At 36.6% G+C, this 24655-nt stretch overlaps 1 protein-coding gene across 1 annotated transcript; it reads left to right on the plus strand.

The window, feature by feature from the left end:
• The first annotated feature begins 5295 nt into the window (after window positions 1–5295).
• On the plus strand, window positions 5296–8829 carry LOC118344243. Its single transcript, XM_035684385.1, has 3 exons — window positions 5296–7790; window positions 7876–7963; window positions 8056–8829. Exons 1-3 carry the CDS (start codon window positions 5296–5298, stop codon window positions 8827–8829), a joined length of 3357 nt encoding a protein of 1118 aa, XP_035540278.1.
• The last annotated feature ends 15826 nt before the right edge of the window (window positions 8830–24655 follow it).

A 24655-nucleotide genomic window follows, 5' to 3' on the forward strand; every position in this document is an offset into this window, starting at 1 on the left:
CTCCCTCTCCCCCTTGGTAAATCTCTCGCATATTATTGCCTCTTCTATGTGTGTGTATCTCTGGATCATGAGCCCGGTTTCTTCTTCCCAAATTTTCATTGTCTTTTTTTAGCCACGTATATACATAATTTCGACAAATACTTGCGTTTCATTGCTTAGGTTCTGATCCCTTCCGAATTCAACTCTTTTAACTCCTACATTTAGATGCATCGCCTTTAAATTTAGAATGTTATGTGCTAAATTTGGAATTGTGTTATGAAATTTTACCCCTTCAAGGTGTGGTCGGTTTGTGGTTCGTAAAATAGTTTGAATTGATTGGATTCATGAGTTTGGGAGACCAACATATACATTTGGAACATATCAAATGTATTTCCCAGTCTTGATGTTTGTACTCACAGCTTATTACTGACTTTCTATTCGTGCATGTGTCTCATAAGCTAGCTTTGTCATATGATCTTCTATGCTGTGTAAATTTGAAACGATAGAGCTCTTTTGTCATAATTAGGAGAAGAACCTAAAGCTTTATAGAATCGTGAAATCTGTGGAATGTTTAGCTAGAAGACTACATGATCCATGCTTCAACATCATTCTTATTCATTATTCATTATACATGTATCACACTGCTGTGTAGATGCTGGAATTATGGTTAGTGCCTTATGTGGATGATACGGGCAAATTATGATTACTCAGCTGTTATGCAGTTTTGTATACTAGTGTTATATTTATGTGCAAATTTTCTTCACAATAGAGAGAAAGAGTCCTAATGGAAATAAAAACCTCACATGTTCAACACCTATCTTTTATTGCCATTCATCTATTTTATTGCAGTTATTTATAACTTTTTGTTGGGGGGGTCAGTTTAGTTGGGCTGGTTCCGTTAAAAAATTAACAAGTCAGGCCTTTGAAACTCTTTTCTTACAGCCTTTCAGTTCTTTACAGCACAAATAGTGCATTCTTCACAGCCAAACAACCTTCCAGCCCCCTTTTTTTTTTATTCTTTATTGTTTTAATATGTACTTTTTAATTAGTTTATATCAAGGTAAATACACTTTGCTCTTTTCTGTTTTGATAGCGGTACTACTTACGCTCTTTTCTTACACATCGTCCATCTCAACAGGTATGAACTATTTGACCCCACAGTCATTACCTTTGTTACGTGTTTGTAATAAATTTTCTTTAGTACCCAATTATCATGATAGAAAATAATAAACAACATTTTGCATTGCTAGTCTTGTATTGTTGTTTTTGACATATGAAATGTTTTTTTTGTACTTGAATATGGTTGCTTTCTTTGCTTATATTATAAACAAATACCTGAATGTGGCTGCTTTGTTTGCTCATGTCATATTTCATCATGTTGTCTTTAAATATCCAGAAACCACCTTCATTATATCATCTCTAACAACATCCCAACAATCTTGAAAAAATGCCAAAGAGAATCCATCCAGTCCCGGAGCCTTATCCTTGTCCATACCCTTTACCATGTCTAGAACTTCTTTTTCTTCAAACTCTCTTTCCAACATACTGGTTCAACCTGCTCTAATGAGTTAAAAACAAGGCTGTCCAGTTTTGGTCAAAATATAAATTCTCTGAAAACAACTGGATTGATAATGCACAATGTGGGCCTTAACATCTTCTTGATCCTTAATCAACCTGTCCCCGTCACGAAGAAACTCAATAAGCATTATATCTTCTATGAGTGTTCGCCATTTGATGAAAAAATTTGGTACACCTATCCCCTTCCTTCAGCCACAACACCCTCAATTTTGTTGCTCAGAATGAAATCTCTTCCATTAGTGCTAAGTTTTCCAAATCAGAAACCACCCATAATTTTCTGGTTCTTTCCTCTTCCGAAAACAACCCTTACACCTCATTTTCTTCCAAAGTTTGCAACTCCTCCTTAAGACGCTGAAATCTTGATATCCAACAACCCAAACTCCTCTTTATTCCATCTCATCAAATCTAACGTAAGACTTTTCAAGTTGGTAGCCAAAACAAAACTAGGAGTGCCCGAAAAGATTATTCGAATTCCACCAACATCTTGCCTTTTCCCCAAAACCCAAGACCTTTAGCCACATGTTCTCAAATTTAAAATAACTTCTTCTACTCGCAAACCTCCACAATCCAACATAATGGGAAAATTATTGGAGCACAATCTCGGCAAAACTTTCTGCGTCAAACCAGAAAAATGGGCCTCCCAAGAAGGCGAAACTAGAAACCTATCTATGCTAGAAGAAGATCTACCATTAGACCAAGAATAATCTCCTCCCACTAAAGGTAAATCTATCAAATTTACCTAAAAAATTAAATCTCAAAAAGTAGCCATAGCACTAGAAAAAACTGAATCCCCCCACCTCTCATTAGGAAACCAAGTAAGATTAATATCCCCTCCAAAAATCCAGGAGTAATTTCCACCAACTACAAAGTTAGTGTCATATTGTTTTATTGATAACAATCTTGATCAATCCTTTACATCCCACCAGATGAATAAGAGCTGATTATACCCGTCTTCTGGTGGGGTAAGCATCCATTTTCGCATGCATGCATGTTTTAATTTGTCTCATATTGTCTTAAGTTTTAATCCTATAGATTGTATTTGCTTAAATGTATGAGAACCATCTCCCCCCCGCCCTCCCCACTGGGAATCATTGAATAGTGATCATGAGATCACTAGCAGCTTGTGAACAGTATCAATGCTATTTATACATTGTTTGTGCTTGTTAGCAGTGATCATTAATGACCCCAAGTGCCATGCAACAACTTTATTCACATACCTTTTCATTCATGTCCTAGAATTAACATGTCTGCAGTAAGATGTCAACTAGAGTCACTTGCAAAAAGAAACCTCAAAATATTCATCTTGCAGCAGTCTTCTTTCATCAATTTATCAAGTTTATTTTAGTTGAGAAGAAAGGTATACTATTTGCCTCCATGTGTGAGAATCATTTCTTAAAGCTATGCTGTAGAAATTAGGAGCTCAGGATGAAATAGGGTGTGTATTTTTAGGCTAATTTTGGGCTTCTATAAAGCAGTATTTCTTGTAATTATGCTAGCAAAAATTGTGAATATCGATATGATTATTAAAATTTGTGAAACTAATTAATCAAACCTTGTAAAGTAATCAAAGAACCCCCATGATATAAAGGATGAGTGAAAAAAACTAGCTTTTTCATTAATGCTTCCTTTAATACTGATATGTAGACTAAGGCAAAATAGAGACCCTTCTATATTCTGGCAACGAGTCTGCAATATCAACTTTGTCTAAGTGCATGCATATATTGCGTTGGCATTTTTTTTGCCAAAAGAATAAATAGGGCTTATATAAAAATCTAGCTGATTCTATCCTGCTTATAATTGATGTGTTTAGATTGTACTGGTTTTATTCTAAATCTGCATCATTACTGTCTAGGAAACATTATTTTCGACTGTAGTTGTAAACTATTCTCAATCATTCTCAAATGGCCTCTATTTGGGTATCTCGATGCAACTTCAGTTGGAGTTATGGAATAAAATTGTAATTTGATTGGTCCATGAAAGAGCTGTTTATTTTTGTAACCTTCCTACAAATCTATCATAAACCATCTATGATTGGTGTGGTCAGTTAGTACTCTCGGTTATGATATAGAATTAGAATGGTAATTAGGTTGGTCCATGAAATTTCAATATCTGCACGGTACTGAGCTTAGTAGAGTTATTGGAACGTCACTTTTACATGCTAAAATCCACTAGCCATTGTTGTCATATCTTCCTATCTCTGGCAACTGAAAACTTCATGGTGTGATCAAGATGTTGGAAATCACAAAATTAACGATTTTCTCCAAGTTTTCTGCTCTAACTAACCACATTTCAGGCATCTAATAATAGTGTTCAGATGCCTACATAACAATAGTAATTATTTCATAACACATTACTGGTTTTGTTAAAATCAATAAAATTCTGGTTTCAATTTCCCTTGGTTTTGGAAACCGAACCTGCCTTCGCATTGATTAATTACCATTTGCCAACTAGACATTTCATTCTACCCTTTTTTCGCTTCTTAGGGTGTTGCTGTTGCAATTCCTGTTTATTTTGCAACACATAGGTGAGGCTCTTTAAACGCACCTGGGTTTCAAGTTTTTTAAACTATTTATATTCAGTTATCTATGCCATATATTTTCTTTTTCCTTTTTGAATATTTATTTTTTTGCCTATGTTGCAATGCACAAACCTAACTCAAGATATCATCCCATATGCAATTATTGATACTTTATCATAGATATATGACAAGTGTTTAATAGAGTAGCACTAATGTTAGAATGTTATGAGAATTTTCTGTAGAAATCATGCCATGGATATTACAGTTCCCAGATTTAACAATGTCCCAGTTTTTCTGCCAAACATTCTTGTCGTGCATAGGTGAAAGCTAATTTATGAAGCTATAGTAAAGTAATAGCTTTCACCTATGGCATTGAATGCTCAGTCTTGGTGTATTGAATAATTAAATACACCAAGTTCTCAACAAAAGCACTTGTACAAAATATTCAGTAGCCCCGTAAATTAATTGAGTTGTCTATTGTGGTTGTAATTTATATTAATGCACTGAACACCTCTGCCTAACTGCTCCCTCTAGACTTTAATGCATGGTTCCCAACCCTTGGGAATCCGCTTGGTTTTTGTCTCTCTTGTTGTATTATTAATATTTGTAACTTATTTGCATAATATACATTCGATATTTATTATTTGCTGCAAGCAGTTTCTTTTAACTCTTAATACTTTGCATATATATATATATATTTATATATATGCAAAGTTTGGCCATGACCTCACCTCTGTGTTGCTCATATATATTCTCTTGATTTCTTCGTGTTGCTCATATATATGTGACAACTGGAAATTACTAGGAATTAATAGGTAGCAATGTTAAATTGATTGACAAATGGTCTTCTTTTTGGAAAATGTAATAATTAATTGACCAAAGTTCAATTCAAATTAATATATGTTTAGTTGGAAGTAGAGAGTTGGGCATATCATCAAGAGACACCCTACAATCATAACACTACTTACCCATCTGGCCTAGAACCTGCCCTTCAACTCACAGTTTTTTACCTTCAATACTCTGGTGATCTCCTTCAACTAGTTTTGTGATAATACCCGTTACAAACTTTTTGGGTATTTTTAGTCTACCAAGAATTTCCTCATATCCTTATTAACTTGTACAATTCCCTGTGACTCCACCAGATGGATAAGGCTTGGATGGATATTGAAGATAGATTGCGTTCGAACGAATACGCAATTGGCGTTAAACAATTCATAGATATGGCGAAAGTCCATGCACCGGGTAAAGAATGCATAAGGTGTCCATGTAGGAGATGCCGAAATCGAACTTTCCATCCTATTCCTATGGTTGAGGATCACTTGTTCATCATAGGTATTGATCCATCTTATACGGAATGGATATTCCATGGCGAGGAGGAAACTTTGGCCGAGGCAGAATTTTCGGATGAAGAAGGTGATAATGCCTATAGCTATAATGACTACATTGATGATGTAGACGAGATGCTAGATGACATCCATGTGGGATCATTCATGGATAATTCTTTTAGAACAGAATTTAATTCAGACGCAGGGCCTTCACGACACACCTCTGATACTCCAATACACCCAAACTTCGACGAGTTGCTAGATGATGCAAGAAAGCCACTTTATCCAAACTGCACAGAGTTCTCAAAGCTATTATTCATAGTCAAGTTGCTTCACATAAAGACAGTTGGTGGTTGGACTGTGAAGTCGTTTGACATGGTTATAAAGCTTTTGCAAGCAGTGTTTCCTCATGCTCTTTTCCCTAGCTCATATAACGAGGCTCGCCGCTTACAACGTGGTTTGGGCTTCAGTTATACAAAGATACATGTATGTCCAAATGATTGTGTCTTGTTTTGGAAGGATCATGCTAATAAAGATGAGTGCCCCAAATGTAATGCATCTAGGTGGGCCTTAAGCACAACTAACCAACAGAGGATACCTAAAAAAGTCCTCCGATATTTTCCTTTGAAGCTGCGGTTGCAAAGGCTGTTTATGTCAAAGAAGACCGCCCAAGCCATGAGATGGCATGTAGAAGAGCGTGTTGACGATCCCAACTTCATGAGACATCCGGCTGATTCTAGGGTATGGAAGGACTTCGATAACAAACATCCGAGGTTTGCCCAAGATCCTCGTAATGTCATACTTGGTCTAGCGAGTGATGGGTTCAACCCATTCAATAACATGAGCAAACCGTACAGCATTTGGCCAGTGCTACTTGTGCCTTACAACTTGCCCCCTTGGTCATGCATGAAAGATCCATACTTGATGTTGTCATTGTTAATCCCTGGACCAAAGGCACCGGGAAATGATATTGACGTGTTCCTGCGTCCCCTAATAGATGACTTGAGAGAATTATGGGAAGAGGGAATTCGTACATATGATGCATACAAACGAGAATCGTTTCAGCTGAGGGCAGCGTTGCTCTGGACCATCCATGATTTTCCTGCATATGCAAATCTTTCAGGCTGGAGCACAAAGGGTAAGATGGCATGCCCTACATGTAACTTAGAAACAGATGCATTGTGGCTTGTGCATGGCCGAAAACATTGTTATATGGGTCACCATAGGTGGTTGGTGCCAGATCACAGTTGGAGGAGGAAAAAAAATGCTTTTAATGGTAAGGAGGAACACCGTCTCCAACCTATAATGAAAGTGGGACAAGCTTTAATGGAGCAATTACATGAGGTCTCAAACGTGCAGTTTGGTAAATCAACAAAGAAGAGGAAACGTATGCCCAATGAACATAACTGGTCAAAAAAATGTATCTTCTTTGAGCTTCCTTATTGGTTAGATTTGGGATTACGACATAACTTGGACGTCATGCATATTGAAAAAAACATTTGTGATTCATTCCTGGGAACCTTGATGAATATTGAAGGCAAAAGTAAGGACACCGCCAATGCGCGTAGGGATTTGGAAGCTCTTGGACTAAGGAAAGAATTACACTTACAACATGATGGTAATCATACTTCTATGAGTCTTGCATGTTACATGTTAAATGTTACTGAGCGAAGGAGTTTTTGTGCACGTCTGTCAGATGTCAAATTTCCGGATGGCTTTGCCTCAAATATTGCCCGGTGTGTCAATGTTACTGAAGGAAAAATCATGGGAATGAAGAGCCATGATTGTCATATCTTCATGCAATATTTGTTGCCGATTGTTATTGGTGGGTACCTACGACCCGATATTAGGGGAGCTTTAATAGAGTTTTGCTCTTTTTTCAAAGAATTATGTTCACGAACACTAGACATAACAGTGTTGAAACGGCTTCAAGCTAATATCCCCATCATTCTTTGCAAATTAGAAATGATATACCCACCTGCAGTTTTTGATATCATGGTGCACCTTGCCATTCATCTGCCAGATGAGGCATTGCTAGCAGGACCTGTTCAGTACAGGTGGATGTACCCTTTCGAGAGGTATTTGGGTAAGTTCAAGCGGTATGTCCGCAACAGAGCCCGTCCAGAAGGCTCAATTGCTGAGGCATATGTTCATGTCGAGTGCCTGATATTTTGCTCTATGTACCTTAATGATATCGAGACTAGACATAATCGAGAGGAGCGAAATAGTGACTTCAATGGGCAAACCACCCGAGAGCCAAGTTTATCAGTTTTCAACCAAAAGGTTCGCCCATTGGGGGCAGCAAGAATGACAAAATTACCCGACGCACTGTTGGCCAAGGCCGAGTGGTACATCCTTAATAATTGCGCAGAGATTGAGGACTATATGGAGTAAGTGCACCCTCTATATCCAGTTTTGCATTTTATTTTGTTATATTGTAAGTGGATAACTTATTAACGCATTTGGTTTTTGTAGTGATCACTATAACAAAATGAAAGAAGAGGACCCTAGTAACATCGAGCGTAGGCACCAAAGTCAATTCCCAACGTGGTTCAAAACACGCGTAAGATTTCCCTTTGTCACTTACAAAAAATATCCCTTTCCACAACCTTTGAATTTCTACCTTAATTCTAATTTGTCAAATATCCATGTTAGATCACCGAGTTGCATGCTAAGACTCCCCCAGAGGTGACCGATGACATATATGCATTAGCATGTGGTCCAGATCAACTAGTCGCATCATATGCTGGTTGTATAATGAATGGAATTCGATTCCACATGAAGGATCTCGAAGGGCGTCGCCGCACCCAAAACAGTGGTGTTGTTGTTCATGCCGACCATGAAGGATTGCCAATTGACTTCTATGGTGTGTTGCAAGACATCATAGAATTACGCTATATGGGTTGGCGTAAGTGCTTTTTGTTTAAATGTGATTGGTGGAACGTTGGCGACACGAGACGAGGGATACACATTGGTGATCACTTCACAAGTGTCAATACTTCTAGGCAATGGTATGAAGATGAGCCTTTCGCTTTAGCATGTCAAGCGTTGCAAGTGTTTTACATAAAAGACCCGACTTTGGGGGGAAGTTGGCACGCGGTACACAAGATAACAAATAGGAATGTTTACAATATTCGGCACAAGAGTGAGGATGATCAAAACATTGATGATGAATCCGACGTTCTTGAAAAAGAAGATGAGAGTGACACTGATGTTATCCATTATGGTACTATTAATGAAACTAATCCAGACATTCTCAATCCACTGACCCGAGTAAATGAAGATCACTTGCCCGTTGATCCATCAACATTGTCACCAGAGCAATTGGCTGAAGAAAGTGACGATGAGGCCTTCATTGATGATCAAAACATTAATGACACTTTTTGGATGGAGAACATAGATGAGGGGGATAGCGATGGTAATGAATGAAAATCTCATTTGCATTATGCATTAGATTGTTCGTGATGATTTATCTTAGTCAAGTTGTTAATGATAATGGTTTCGCTACTTATATTTATAATGTTAAGCACTTCTACATATATAGCTATTTTGGTTAGTGAATGCTGTACCCGACTTTGGATTCCACCATACATGCAAATAGATTCATGAGGATATCATACACATATGCTTTTTATTATTCTGTTATAGTACTATTAATTCACCATCATAACGTTATATATTTACTTTTGGATTTATATAGCTGACTGACTTGGTTTAAATTTCTTTTGTTTGCAGATAGCGCGTGACTTTACTCATTGGGATTAACATTTGCACACTTCAAGAAAACATGTGTGAAAGCATTTTTTCGATATCATGTGGCCACTGTCTGTATGCTTTCTTCACTTTAACTTGCAATCCTGGAAAATGGTTCTCAACAAGTACTGTTCCTTTTTATATTCGTAATGTTTCCAATATACGAATGCCTTGCATTTCAGAAACTCAACATAATTTAGCTGAATGGCTATTATTAAGGACTCCAACCATCACATTGCATGTTACAATTAATGGGGCAATACACAAGTAAAAGGGGAGCAGCCCAATACACATGATTTATACAACTAGGGTATTAGTCACTACAACCTATCATCCAATTTACATGACAACAACTAAATTCAAGTCATGAATTTAGTAAGGTACAGATGATAGTGCTGGTACTAAATGAAAAATTTCAATATGATACAATATTCATGTAACGCCCCGACCCCGAGGGTCTGGAGAGTTAACTCATAACACCTGAAAAACAACTCTAACAAGGCTAGAGTACTTCCAAATTCAAGAATATATCCATTTTACCAAACCTCAAATCGAACGTAAATACTTCAATTAAATAAATCAAATAAACTCATTTATCCAATATTCAATCCAACAACCCAAATAAAATCAACTCTTCTTCATGTCTCAAATAACAACTAGAAATAATAAAACATTAACATAGTCTCCATAAACCGTCTAAATCCATTGAAGCAAACTTAAGAAAGATAAATAACCTCTAACACCAACACTAATATCATGAGATACCCAACAACAATTCAATGCTAATCTTCTCCATAGACTTTAATACTGATCCTCAGCTGAACCATCAATGTCATCTGAAATATTATGGAGATAAGGGGATGAGTTATCAACAACTCAGTAAGCAGAGAACATATACCAGTGTATAAACATGAGCATTTACAGAAATCAGAATGCAGAACAAAACATTTTCATTTTCAGAGTGCGGAATCAGAACATGTTATTAAAATATCAGAGCGAAGATTTAGAAGTAATTTCATTCAAAATATTCTTTGGCATAGCATAAATGATCATCGTCATCATCAAAACATCATATCAGAACAGAGGCCATGTATAACCCCCGTGGTAGGGTTGTGCATCTGCGGATAGCCAAGCAGAACATAAACACTCTGTCACCAAGGTGTGCACTCAAAACAGAGACCACTACTATAACCCGTGGCAGGGCCGTATCCACTATTATTACCCGTGGTTGGGCCGTATCCACTATTATAACCCGTGGTTGGGCCGTATCCACTATTATTACCCGTGGTTGGGCCGTATGCCACTATTATCACCCGTGGCAGGGCCGTAACTGAACGGAACAGAAACAGAATCAAATTCAGAATCAGAGAGTCATGCCAAAGGTTTTCAGAAACCACGTCTTTTCCAAACAGTGTACTGAACAAAATTTTTCGGAACAGAACAAAATCATATCACCACATAATTTATGCACAAATTTCATATTCGCTCTCATTTTCAAAGTTCAGAAATAAAATATAAAAAATAAGCTCATGTTTACACCAGTCATGACAGAAAATACGTTATTCTTAAACAGAATCTCATGAGTAATGCAGAACAAATATCTGAGGTTGTTTTCAAATTTCTTTTCATAGCAGAACATGCACATTTTCCAAAAAGGACCTCAGTTCATTTTATTTAATGCAAAGTCTAGCATAGGAACCCCGCTTACCTGAACTTCTTAGCTTTTTCGAAAATTCCTCAAAACGTCGGACAATAATTAATCGTCACCTATAAAATAATCAAGCAATTCCCGTAAATTCTCAATCAATCACGTATTTCGTATTTGAACCTAAGAACCTATTTAAATCCTCAAAACCTAGAATCCTAAAAATTCCTATAATACCACCATTATCTAAAAATAAAACACCGTTTACTCTTAAAATAAACATTTACTTAATAACATGCTAAAATACTTAAACGATTTAAGGTACGTACAAGTGACAATTTCGTTAATTAATAATAAACAAAAAGCTTTAATCGTAATTTAAAAGTTTAAAATAAAATTTCACAATTACTAAAATAATTTACTATCAAAGTACAGTTTGAAAATCCTATTTATTGTATGCAAACTTTTCTTGTACCACCCGTAAAAACCACATAAAAACAGACCAAACATAACAACTTGAACACACTCTAAAACTAAGGGTAAAACCGTAATTCAATTTCAAATACCATGCAAAAATGTAAGTTACGGAAACTGCAACTGTGAAATCACGTAGACTCGGTGCAAACACCGTAAGGACAGGGGCGCGAGGCACTCACCGCCAAGGGAGGAGCTGCGCGCGACGCGGCGAAGAAGGTCACGGTGGTGAGGCACTGAGAGAGAGAGAAACACGGTGAGAGAGAGGGACAAAATTCATGCAATAGAGATGGTACACGGCGTGTGCATGGAGGTGTTACCGAGAGAGAGGGTGGTGGTTTGAGTCGGCGGCAGCGCAGCAAGGTGGTGCAGGGCGTAGCTAGCAAGACCAGGTTATGGCTGTTTCCGTCGAGGACAGTGGCTGAACGCGTGCCTGGGAAGGAGGGTCTGGCAAGGAAGTACTCTGTTTCTTGATGCCAAAAACAGAGCAGTCCTGGCTTCTTTCGGGGTTCAGATGCGCGACGTGAGGCTGCCGGTGGAGACTTGCTGTGGTTGGTCCTACCTCAGGCTAGTGTTTTCCGTCGTGTGAGGGGCCAGTCGTGCGGTTGCAGCGTGGGAAGGCTTGGTCGAGAGAGTGGTTCACGGTGGTCTGGCTTACGGTTTCGCGTGGGAAGGCAGCGGCGCGAGCTTTCTTCGTAAGCATATAAATAGACGATTGAATCATGAAAAGAAAACCCTAGACGAAAACCCAACGGATACGGAACGCGCATGAGGGACGTGTGTGTGCAAGCATGCCGTGAACGAAAACGTGCGTGTATGCATGCTGTGCGACGAAGAAAAAAAAAAATATAAGCCGTGCGAAAAATTAAAATAGACGGAAAGAGAAAGAATAAAAAAAAAAATGAAACATGCGGGAAAAAATAAAATAAACGGCCAAGAACTCCAAATTAAAAGAAAACAAAAACGCTACTCAAAATTGTAAAATAAGAACTTAAATAAACAATCAAGTTATAAAAGAGAAAAAAAAAATAAGTAAAAAAAAAAATCTAAAGTCCAACAATACCAATATTGGGTCCGGGTGTTACAATTCAACTGTACTAATGATGCAACTTTATAATACCAACAATGGACGACAGCTGTGTACAATTGTTCACAGCTTTAGCTTATTGTTAGTTTGCTGTAACTCTAGTCATGAATGGCAGTTAAATGCTTCATGGTATCTACCAAATGGACCACACATTGAGCAGTCCATACAAGTAGTTTATGGCCTCAAGCACAACTTGAAAGCACCAGCAACATTACAAAATTTAGTCACTATTCAAATTGTGATTTCAATAATATTGTGCTTGGGTCTAACATTCACATGGTTGAATCAGACCCATCAATTTTCTTTTCTTCTATATGGGTTGGTGTGGATTTCTAGGCTGTCTATCATGTCCCTCAAATTCTTACATGAATCCAATGTAGACAATTCTCAATATATATGTCTATCCTCTTTATGAATTAGTTGTCACATCTAGTGAAAAGAAATAGAATACTACTACAAATATTCACCATTCTGGTACATAGAAACAATTGTTTGGTGTGGAGGACAGTTGCTAAACAGGAATTACAAATCCACACCATTCCAAATATTAACGGTGGTAAGGTCAATTTCAAACTGTCCTTACCACCATTTTTCAGACCCAAGTAACTGTATGCACATGGTTTGAACAAGCATTTAAAATACACATGAAGTGTCTAAACTTACCACTTAAAATACAATGGGTATCTCGATGATGGTAGCGCTGATTGTGAGTGTAACTCTGTTTGCCATCCAGGTGCAAACAACACCTATGGCAATGAGTATGTCATTCATGAACAGGTGGGAATTACTATACTGATTTATATAGTAACAACAGAGTCAGCAAACCTTACAAATTCTCATATATATAGTCCAAACTTTAATCTTTAACTTGAAAGATAAAGAGTGACACAGAAGTTTAAACTTTCCATACACAATTGGTATGTTTGTGGGAATTGATGTCAATGGCCATGTTTACATGTTGAATTGGGCAATAATGATGACCTAAACATATCACGTAAAGTAAGGGAGCTGCAGCCACTCAATGGGAATATAGAAGCCAAATATAAAGCGGATTTGGACTAGCTAATTGTGGAAATGTACATACATGCTTAGATCAAATAAAAATATTCCAAAGTGTGGATAATTAATGCATGAAAAGTTAAGATGGAGCAGATGGTATAGTTTAGAATATTTTGCACTCACATCCGAGGCCAAACATTTAATCAATCTTGGTAGTGTTACACGAATTGAAAAAATGGGGCAATTTTGGACCTGATTGTATAGAAAACAAAAAGTTTGACTCTATTTTTCAGAACTGCAGCAACATGCAGGAAGTTTCTATCAAAGTGACTTTCATCCAGTCAGAGGGAAATGATCCAATCATATTGAGTATTTCCCATGTGAGATGAACATAAAAAACGCAATACTAAACTATGGTAATCAAAATTGGAAGCACCCCTCGAATCCATAAGGAGTTTTGGGTACAAATCTCATTCTCCGGTAATCTTTTTGCCAGACGAAAGGACTATTTATGTAATCTACGTTGAGAAAAAATTATAAATGTTTTTAGCAGACTAATTTCTACTTGTGGTTATGAATTTAATAAAAATCTAGTTAATTTTATTCAGTATAAAATACTAACGATTTATACGTTACACACTAAGACATCAACAAACTTATTTTTCTTGAACCGTAAACGATTAAAAAGCTAATGTACAGAATCCTTATGCACCTTTCCCATTAAAGATTTTTACATGTCGAATAGTTTTAACGTTGATAATACTTTTTATAAAAAACAAATTGGAAATATGTTTCCAGTCACCAAAACAGGCTGGCCAAATCTATATGAAATTGGCACCCACTTTATTCTATACATGGTTTCCAATACTTCCCCACGGTTTGGACAGAAAGATACATGTTGGGCAGAGAAATCAAGAATTTTTTCTTCTTTTGAATAAAGAGAAAGGTTTGATTTATATGAAGGTGCATGTTATAGAAATGTTAATGTTTTTGTTAGGGGCATGCAGCTTTATGTCATATACTTAACATGTGCACCAAATAATGCCAGCTGTTACATGATGAATGTATTTATCAAATTAAAGAGATTGTTGTGATAGTATGGGGATATAAAATTCAGGGTTGGCCCATCCATTTAACAAGGCCTCTCAGGCCCCATATGCATGAATGCTAGAATTCAAATATTTTTTAGTTGCATGCAGCTTTATGTCATATACTTAACATGTGTACCAAATAACGCCAGCTGTTACTGAATTAAATGTATTTATCAAATTAAAGAGATTGTTGTGATAATATGGGGATATAAAATTCACGGTTGGCCCATCCATTTAACAAGGCCTCTGATGAGCTATATGCATCACAAATGAATTTGAGATATGACCACATGCATGCTGAGGCATACGCGGGAAAGTAATATTTGGAAGAGGCGGGATTTTAAAGCCTGGAGAGTGGGTGAAGTTTTGCCAGTCTATGACCTCTGCAGTGACAGAAGATGTACATCAGACTTTCGTGGGTTCCAAAGGCCAATCCATAGAAGGTGCTCTGGGTTCCAGTGGGCTGAGTGATTAAGCAAGGAGATTTAGAAGTGGGTTCTGAATCTGACTTGGAAACTCCAAGTACGCACACCACAGTTTCTGACAATACCCAAGTTCCACCACAGCATTTCACCCATTTGGCTGAAGAACTTACGCAACAAAGACAAGAAAAGGTACATTTTTTGTAACCCTACAATCATATTATTGCCTTAATGGAGCAAAGACACTTTCTTCATGTTTTTTCTGTGTGATATAACAATGGCAAAATTATGGGAACTTTAACTTGACTTTACTCATTGCTGAAATTTTTGAATCCTATATGAAAAAGGTAATTTTTCATATATGGCAGGAAATTTGACAAATATTGAGGTTTGAAAATTGATACTGGGGTTTTAATATAAGGATTAATTAGAAGAAAATAGTAGAAAAAATTTGCTTACATTACTGTTGTTAACATAGAAGCATCTTCTAGGTACTTGGGCCATGTTGCTAAGTGTATGTGAACCCAAGGAGCAACATCCTACCCACTGGTTGTCATGTTGCATTCGGTCTCATTTTTACTTTATGTTTCTTTGTCAGAGTAGAGGGCTTCAGTTCAGTTATTTATGTTTTAACATCTTTTAAAAAAGTTGAAGTCATTTTTTTAAAAAAAGAGAACAGAATGATAACTTCCTATGTTTTTTACATTCACTTCTAGAGGGGAAGAGGCCAGAATGTTAATGTAGGTGATGATTATGTGACAATGTCGTCTAAGGGTTGAACATAAGTTGAAGCCACGAGTGTTCACTGTATTTGCATGTGATAAGCGACTATTAATTGGTGACTTGTGGAACAGTAAGTCAATTTATGCTATATGGCCAGGCTAAGATGGCATGGAATTAGCAATTATTGAGAATAGATGACATGAGGTGTGTTGGGTGACATGGGAAATTAGTAAAACTGTTGCTGTTATTGTGAGATGCTGACTTTATGTGCAATAGCAAAGTGTTTCCCAAGCTGAGGAATCCATGTATATTTTCAGTAACATTCACACAGTGATGTTAACTTATACAATGATGTTGGTGGGGAATTAGGAGTAGATAGTAATTATGAAAAAACTAAGACAACTTGGTATAGTGTTGATAACTGGTGTTATATTGGTGTATGTTAGATATTCATGTTGAAGTGTTGTGTTGTAATTACAGGAGATACAACAATGGTGATTAGATCAAAAAGAGGGCGAGGTCTTCGACACAGACGTCCGCTAATCGCATCAACCCCTATTGACGAAGTTCCAGAATTGGTGCCTCCAACAAGGAGCCTAAGAGATGAGGAGGATCCCATTGTTGATGCCTCAACTGAAGCAGTACCAGAGGTGGGAGTAGAAGAGTCCTTACATGATGTACAACATGACAGCAATGAGGGGGATAACATCACAGGCTTGGCAGGTAAAGGTTATGATGTACTCCACATGTATCTTTACTGGTTTTGTTGTTTATAATCCTTAGTCATGATTCTATGTATTTAACGAGTTTATTATTGTCGTTAATACAGTTCCACCCATTAAAAAACGAGGCCGCGGGCCTGCGAAGGGTACATTATTTGAAAGGTTGAGAAAGTTTGGTAAGATCCCTATAAATATAAAGGATGGGCATAGGGGTCCTTCATGCGAAAATGCCACTATATTCAGTAGTCGAGTGAGCTGGATTATAAGAGTACATGCTGAAATGCGGCATGCTAGTTGGAGTGTGGTAGACGACAAGGAGAAGCACGAGCTCATCAATCGTGTTAGAGTAGGGGTTTAATATATCAACCTAGTCATTATTATTTATGATTATGCATGTGATTTTTTTTAGTGGACACGTGTATGTGAACTTGTACAATGCTTTGCAGGGTGATTTTGTCTTGGATTGGTCAAAAGATAATCATCGGGAGGCTATAGTAAATGCACTCGCTGATAAGTACAATGCCTACCATTATGAACTACACAAGCACTACCTTAAATATGAATCGTATGAGGAGGCACTAGCTGGTCGGAGAGAGTCGGTGGAGCCACATGTTTGGGAGTGGCTATGTGATAGGTGGGCAAGCGGGACGTTCAAGGTAAGTATGAATAGTGTTATATACATGCTGAGAAAACTGAATATTGTTTTATTATTGCTCTAATAGTTGTCATCAATATATATTTAGTTTTGTTGAGGCATTGAGGACCGTAGTTGTAACTGCATGACAATAAAGCTATGGAATTCTCGCAGGAGCAGTCTCGTAGAAACACAAATAATAGGAAAAAACAGAAGGTCAAACATACTGGTGGAAGGAAATCATTTGTCAGGATTATGGAAGAGAGGGTAAGAACTGTTTCCTTTAAAATGAGTGTTTTGGTAATTTCTGTCCATCTTAAGTTTTTAAACAATATTTCTTCCAAATTGTAAATGAAGGGTGAGGAGGTACCTAATATGATTGCATTTTACAAAGAAACACACTGGTCTAGGCAGAAGGGGAAATTCATCAATGCAGCGAGTGAACACAATTATGTGAGTTAGCTGATACAATTTCTCATTCTAAGTAGGCCTTTCTTTAATGCATGGCTGACCTGCATGCAATGATATTTTCTTGCAATGTTAAATTTCAGAATCTGATGGTAGAGAGGTTGAATGAGAAAGAAACTGAAGAGGCACAGGATGCTGATGCTGCTGCTGATGTTTTCAAAGAGGTCTTAGGGTATAAATCTGGCTATGCACAAGGGCTGGGCCACGCAGTAATTCCTGAGCCCTCCCCTTTTATGCAAAACAACAAAGCATTTAAACGATTGGCTGAGGAGAATGTAAGAAACAAGACTTTTGCAGACATTTACAAGACTCAACTAGAGTCACTTTTGGGTGATATGGCTGATCTGCACAAACAGTTTTCTGAGCATGACAAAGTGCTAAACGCTATAAACTCACAGTTGGAGTCAAATAGGGAGTCTCAACAAGAGACTCCAGGAGATGCTTAGGCATCTCTAATATGGTTCAGATTTTTTGAGTGTTGGGGAGTTTTTGAGTTTTTTGTTCCCCCTATGGAAATGGAAGTGTGTTAAATGTCAATGGGTAAGATGTGTATTGTGGGCAGGTTGGGGGTGTTTTGATAGAAAGGGTGGAAGGTGGTTATATAAGTGGGCTTTTGTGTGGGGCATATCAACCTGGTTTCTTGTGGCTGGAAGTAGGTTAAGGCAAATGTTTGGTGATGGAATGCATCAGGTAATGGTTTTCACCATCAATATCAGTAAGTATCTTCTCATATACAATGATAATTATGGTTTGTAGGGCTTCGTATATTCTGTACCTGAGTGGGAACAGTTGAAGTTGATCAAATTTTGTTTTTTATCCAGGGATAGTGCTGCATGCATGTAGGTAGCTGCATTGAAGGAATGGTTGCAGCAGTTATATTTTCTGTTAGTATATGAAAACTGTTCCATCAGAGGTGAACATGAGAAAGAGTTCACAAAGAGAAGTGGAAAATATAACTGGATAGGAGCTCCAGATCCAGTACTGATGGTATGCGCTTAATTTATCTAAGTTAGTTTATTAGTAGCCAAGGTAATCATAGTGCATGATGTTAGCATATGGATACAAGGGAATGATCAATGTTTCTGAAAAATAGATACTGTTATTGGTATTGACTTGTGTATTGAAAGAATAAGTAGTTGGAATTAATTGAGTTGTCTAATGTTGGTGGAAGATAAGAGTCAGTTTTTGTAGTGAAAATACTTGACGTGGTTCCCGGAGATTAACATGGTGTGTATAGTATGTCAATTTTACATCAGTAATTATTTTTGAGTTATACATAGGCGATTCAAACAAGAAATTTCAAAAATTTTAAACCAAAACTTAGGATCAGTTTGCTTTCAATATTTAAAACGAGGATTGTGCAAGAAGCAACTCTGGTCTTTCACATGTACAGCAAAATGGAGGTGACCAAGTTCATGATGGCCTTGTTGCATTACATACTGGTTGTATGTAATAATGTTACCCTCATTTCGAATGGAATGTGGTTGCAGGAAATTATATGTATTGAGGTTGTCATGCATATTCATTGTTCATGCAGGAAGTAGTTTTATGTCATATTTCCTTTGTTTGTTGCTGGTGACAATATATGGTATATTGTCCATATATTGGCTAAATATGTGGTCAACAAATTCCAGACAAAATGGTGTTCATACAACGTTTAGGGATTTGGATTTTTTTGTATCTTGTTTAGCACTCATAAATACAGCTAGAAGACTTCTATAATGACCATAGCAATTTATCTATCTTTATGCCAGCCTCTCTATTTTGAAATGTGGGAATCAATGATTTGAGGATTCAATTTGAGGTTGAGAACCAAACCTGAAGTTGGAATTGGGCCATCCCTATAACTATTGTATGATAAACAGACTTGAAACCTTTTTGCAATGATATATTGAGTATGATCAAGCATTTATTTTTTTGGACTATACAGAGCCTGTTTCTTGATGTTTTTGTCAACTTTATAAAGCATACTGAGATAGAGATTAGATTATATATATATATATATATATATATATATGGTATTGTCTAATGTGGAAGACAGTGTTAGTATACACCCTAAGAATGAAGGAGGTGAAAACAGTACCCAGCTATTGATGATATATTTGGTTCCAATGTTATTGTATACTAGCTAGGGAAATCTTGTATGGCATACTTGTTATTTTTATAGTTCATGTACTATATCAATTTATATATTGCTGCAAGCATATATATATTTGCCAGCTTGTAGAAGGGATTTAATAAGGTTTGTCCGTGGGTTCAATATTGTAAATGTGTAAGTATATTAAGGGAGATGGTATGTGAGGATTTCTTACTCAGATCATTGTCATGAGGATACTAATTCTTTGTAGTCTAATGCTTTTTTGGCTGAGGCCAGAGTTTGATGTGATGATTCTATCATGTATGCTATCTGGTGGACAGGTCTTTTGCATTCAACATACGGGAATCAAGTAGGATATAGAGGCTGCATTGGTACAACTAGTGCTTATCACCTAGTCAGATCAAAATGAGTTCTCTCATGCGGATGATGGCAATGGAGAAATGGAGAGATTTAATCTGGAGCAAAGTTCATCAAATGGATATATGTAGAGAACATCTTGCCATAGTTGTTTTATGGGCTATACAATAGTTGTAACAATCCCGCTGATGACCTTCTCTTGGCCTTCCCACACAGTGAACATTGATGTATTTCCATTTTCTTAAATGAACAGTTTCAAATGTTGACTTAACTTATATATATGAACTGTAATACCATGTTTATATGGCTGTCAGTGTATTTTGGAGTAATTTATGTCATATTTTATATGGTTGTCATTTTATATTCACTCCTTAATTTCCTAATTTGAGAAAAAATGTAGACAATTTTAAATATTGTCTATGGTCCCAACAGGTTAGTGGAGAAAACAAGCCACTTTTCCCAGGAGTTAGCAAGCATGGCAAAAAGCTGATACCATGTGCATTTGCCAAAATGATATTGCGACAGGATACCTCCATGGGGAATAACTTATTCGCAAGGATAGTGGTTGTGGCAAATAAATTATTCTCTACGGTGCCAGGTTAGTGGAGAAAACCTGTTTTTTCCCAGGAGTTAGAGGTCCTAGGAAAAAGGGGATACATACACCCAAGACAAAATGATATTGCGAACAGAGGACTACATGGCAAATAAATTAATTGCCACAACTGATGTTGTGGGAAATACATTATGCACATACAATTTCCGACAGACTTCCCTTGTGGAAATTCTGCATTTCCTACAAATTAGGTGTGGTGGGAAACAGTATTTCATCATTAATGCAAAACTATTTCCCACAACATTCCTCTCATGGAAATTAACTCTTTCCAGCCATCAGACTTCATGGATAAAGTATTCAAGACATCCATATTTCCCACAAAACGTAATGGTGGATAATATGTAAAACCCACCGATTGCACTCGTCGGGCTTGTTCCATTTACCACGACCGTCATAGAACTCGAGAATCCTTTTGCCACGAAATAGAAGTTTTTTACCACGGAACGTGCCGTGTTGAAACATTGGTATTATCCACGAGTTACAGGTATCGTGGATAATAATACTTTTTGCGGCGAAGTATACGCCACGAGCCTCCCACGGACAGATTTGGTGTGTAAAAGGTATTTCCCACAGAAAACCGACCTTTTGCCACGAAGTTCCTCCCTGGGAAACGAAGGTATTTCTTGTAGTGAATAGTAGGAAGATAGTTTGTGAATAGTATTGAATTGGTTTGAGTTTTATAAAGTTTTGAAAATGGAGAAAGAAAAAGTTGAATAAAAAGATTATAAAATTAAAATATTGTTAGAATATAAATGTTTTAATATAACTTTTATTTTGGAATTTGTAAAGGTAGAATTATTATTATTTTTTATTTAGAAGTTCAAAAAAGTTATAATAATAGGTAATTATTAGATTAAAAAGTTAAAAATTTGAAATTAAAAAATGTTTGTATTTATAGTGTTTGCATATTGAGATGAGATGGAAGCATCTCTCCATCCAAACCAGGCCTTAACCTAATAAAAGCGCGATGCATTATTGCCCCTAGTGTTTGTGCAAAATACTATAAACGTCATATTTTACCAAACTTTGGACGACCTTGATTAATGATTCTGTGATAGGTGACTTGGAATAATATAGATATGTATTTAAGGTGCAAGTCCTGTGTAGGATTTTTAAAAGAAGTGGAACCATCATGACAAAGTGAATTTGTTCACATGGGTCACACTTTACTAATGAGCAGTACTTGCACATTCTACCTTTTACAAATCATTTTCCAAAATTTAAAACTTGAACAAAAGATATCTATTTAGTGAAGTGCCAAAAAATAAAAATGTGACCATTTTTTTTTTCTTTGCAGGGAAAACATAGATTAAGAGACTAAACCATAAAGATATATATTTTTCCCTTAATGTTTTCAAAAGCCCATGTGAACTACTCAACATAGACATTAGTAATTATCATGCACACACACTTTCTGCGTCCCTGTTCTAATTTTTCCAAACTCATCAATCCATGTTCTTGTAGAAGTAAAGGACAACGAATGGAGACCCTTCCTTGGATTACTCTAGCACATGAACATTATTGAGCCTCCAACCACTTCATGGAATATATATATATATATATATATATTCTATATATATATATATATATATATATTCCATGAAGTGGTTGGAGGCTCAATAATGTTATATATATATATATATATATATCAATATCCCAAGTTTTACAGTACTTGGATTTGACCAAATTGATCTGGATGATCATTTGTCCCATAACGTATATATATTTACAAGTGTTGTCCATATATAGTTTATATTAATATACATAACGCATTGATCATGAGCATATCATGCCAACTTGTATGATCTAGTCAATTTTCAGAATAGCATGAAAAAGAACATGATCATGTTTTGTTCTTAACATCATGATCATGTAGCTTAAATTAAAGTTCTTTGAAAATAATAGTAACCAATATTATATATGATGATGAATCTTCAGTACCGAAACAACTTTAAAGACACACACACACACACACACACACACACACACACACACACATATATATACACTCATTCCGAGGTATCATTCACTTAAAAAAATTATTTTCACGAATTTATAGCATATATAACGATCAAAATATGTCATATATAGACTCATGAACAGTATCCTAGCTAGCTATATGTAAAGGTGAATGCTTGTCATATATACGTAATAAGAAATTTCTTTTTTTTTTTTTAAAATAAAAAATATATTTGATAATTTTCTTACCTCAAAAGTATTTTAATTATTATATATATATATATTGAAAAGAGAAGAACTCACTCTTTGGAGTCCAATGTCAACTGAACTTTCATCAGCAGCTAGCATTGCAGTTTTGTCGAACGATAAAAGGAATATATAGTAAAATGATGCTTATCATTATCCCTTTGTCGAATCTCAACCATTTCTTGGCATGCAGATCATATTGTGGTACTGAAGAGAATACGTTGTAAAAACTAGTTTTCAGCAAGTATCACGTTGAATGTTGTTGTACGTACTGAACACCTTATAATATTGATTCCCAACAAAAGTTCGTGTCTAATATTTGTTGCAGTACGAGTTTAGCAATATGAGAGCTAGGCCAGAATTAATTAATCAGCTTGTATGCATGGTTTGGGCTGCACAGTTCCACGACTGTCACTACAACAAAAAGTAGCTTTTGGGGCCACTTTTTTTTTCGGCAACAAAAGTCTGGCGGCTAAAAGGCTGCTTGTCCTGTTGAGACACTAAGCTTGCGACATCTCAGAATTTGGCCACAAAAAGTATCTTTTTCCGGCAAAAATTAGTGTGACCGTAAAAGCTGTGGACATAATTGATATATTACAACGCGTTTTAGTCTTCCGCGGCAGTAATAGTTAGACGCTTGCTAATTAAGTTGTCAACAAGTTTATTGGGGCGGCTATTGTCGCTGCAATAAACTTTTTGTTGCAATTATACCCACATTTTGACCTTTCCTCCCCCTCTGCCTCTTCTCCTTCCCGCGAAAGATCTCCTCCCGCGAGATTCTAGAAAACCCATGCCCTAACCAGTTGACCTCCACAGTTTACCACCACCTTCTCGTAACAGCCACACCTTCTCGTAACAGCCACCACGATTCTCCATATTGGGTTTTGTTCAAAAACCTGCACCGATAAAACCCTCTCTCCTATTCTCAGTCACCATCTGTGCCGAAATCCATCCCAAACTTTAGCTAGCCGACTTAGTTGATTGTTGAAATCGACAACAATTTCTACAACTCAGGCCATCCTCACACACGAGAATCAATTGTGGATGACGAATTTATGTGGCGAGCTTGCGAGTTGCGATCCTCGACATTAATTAGTGCTTGATATCGATTGAACTATATTCCTATACCGTAGGGATCTAGGGCGAATCCAGCAAGGTCAGCCCAATCATTTACTCTCAAGTTTTATTGTTTCCCTCTTTATTTCCTTAGTAGATAGTTCATGCAATCTGTTAGTTTAATAATGTACGATTATTAAATGTTACCAGTTTTTTATTTTGGTTACCTGAAATTTAGTCATAGACATAGTTGAACATCCCATGAACGTCAATTGAATGTGCTTATTTCAATTAAAATAACCATTATCCTGCTCTGTTTGACAACTCTATTAATTGCATGTAATGGACATTTGTTGGATGGGAAAATACCAAGTGAAAGGAACAATTTGTTTGTAGATTTTCTGGCTGCATTTGGTTGAAAAGAACAATTTGTTTTTACATTTTCTGGCTGCATTTGGTTTAGAGTTAACTCTCTGGTGGTTTAGTTTTTACAAGTCAGAATATTGTTTTTTAAAGGTACTGGGAAAATTTTTCACAAACTGGCATCATATAATTTTATGGTCTAGTTGTTGAAGTTGGACTAAATTCCTATTAAATTTAGTGTACCTTTCACTGACGTGGTTTGTTATTTAGACATTGCTCCCAAGGCAAAATAGAGAAACATTATGCTGTGAAGATGTCGATACTCACAACAAAATGATAGGGATTGTGTTTACTCCCATCTTTTAGTTTTTCTTACCTTTATACAATGATATAGTTGGGTTGGGGAATCATATGGTATTTTCAGTTTTTAGATGTGGAGTTTATAATGCAACCCTGTTTTCAATTTTGTTTGATTAAGCAGTTTAGTTCGATCACAACTTTGTTTGAAGCTTTCCTCCACAACTTGCATTTAGTAGCTCTACTTT

This window comes from Juglans regia, chromosome 13, assembly GCF_001411555.2.
Source record: "Juglans regia cultivar Chandler chromosome 13, Walnut 2.0, whole genome shotgun sequence".
NCBI lineage: Eukaryota > Viridiplantae > Streptophyta > Magnoliopsida > Fagales > Juglandaceae > Juglans > Juglans regia.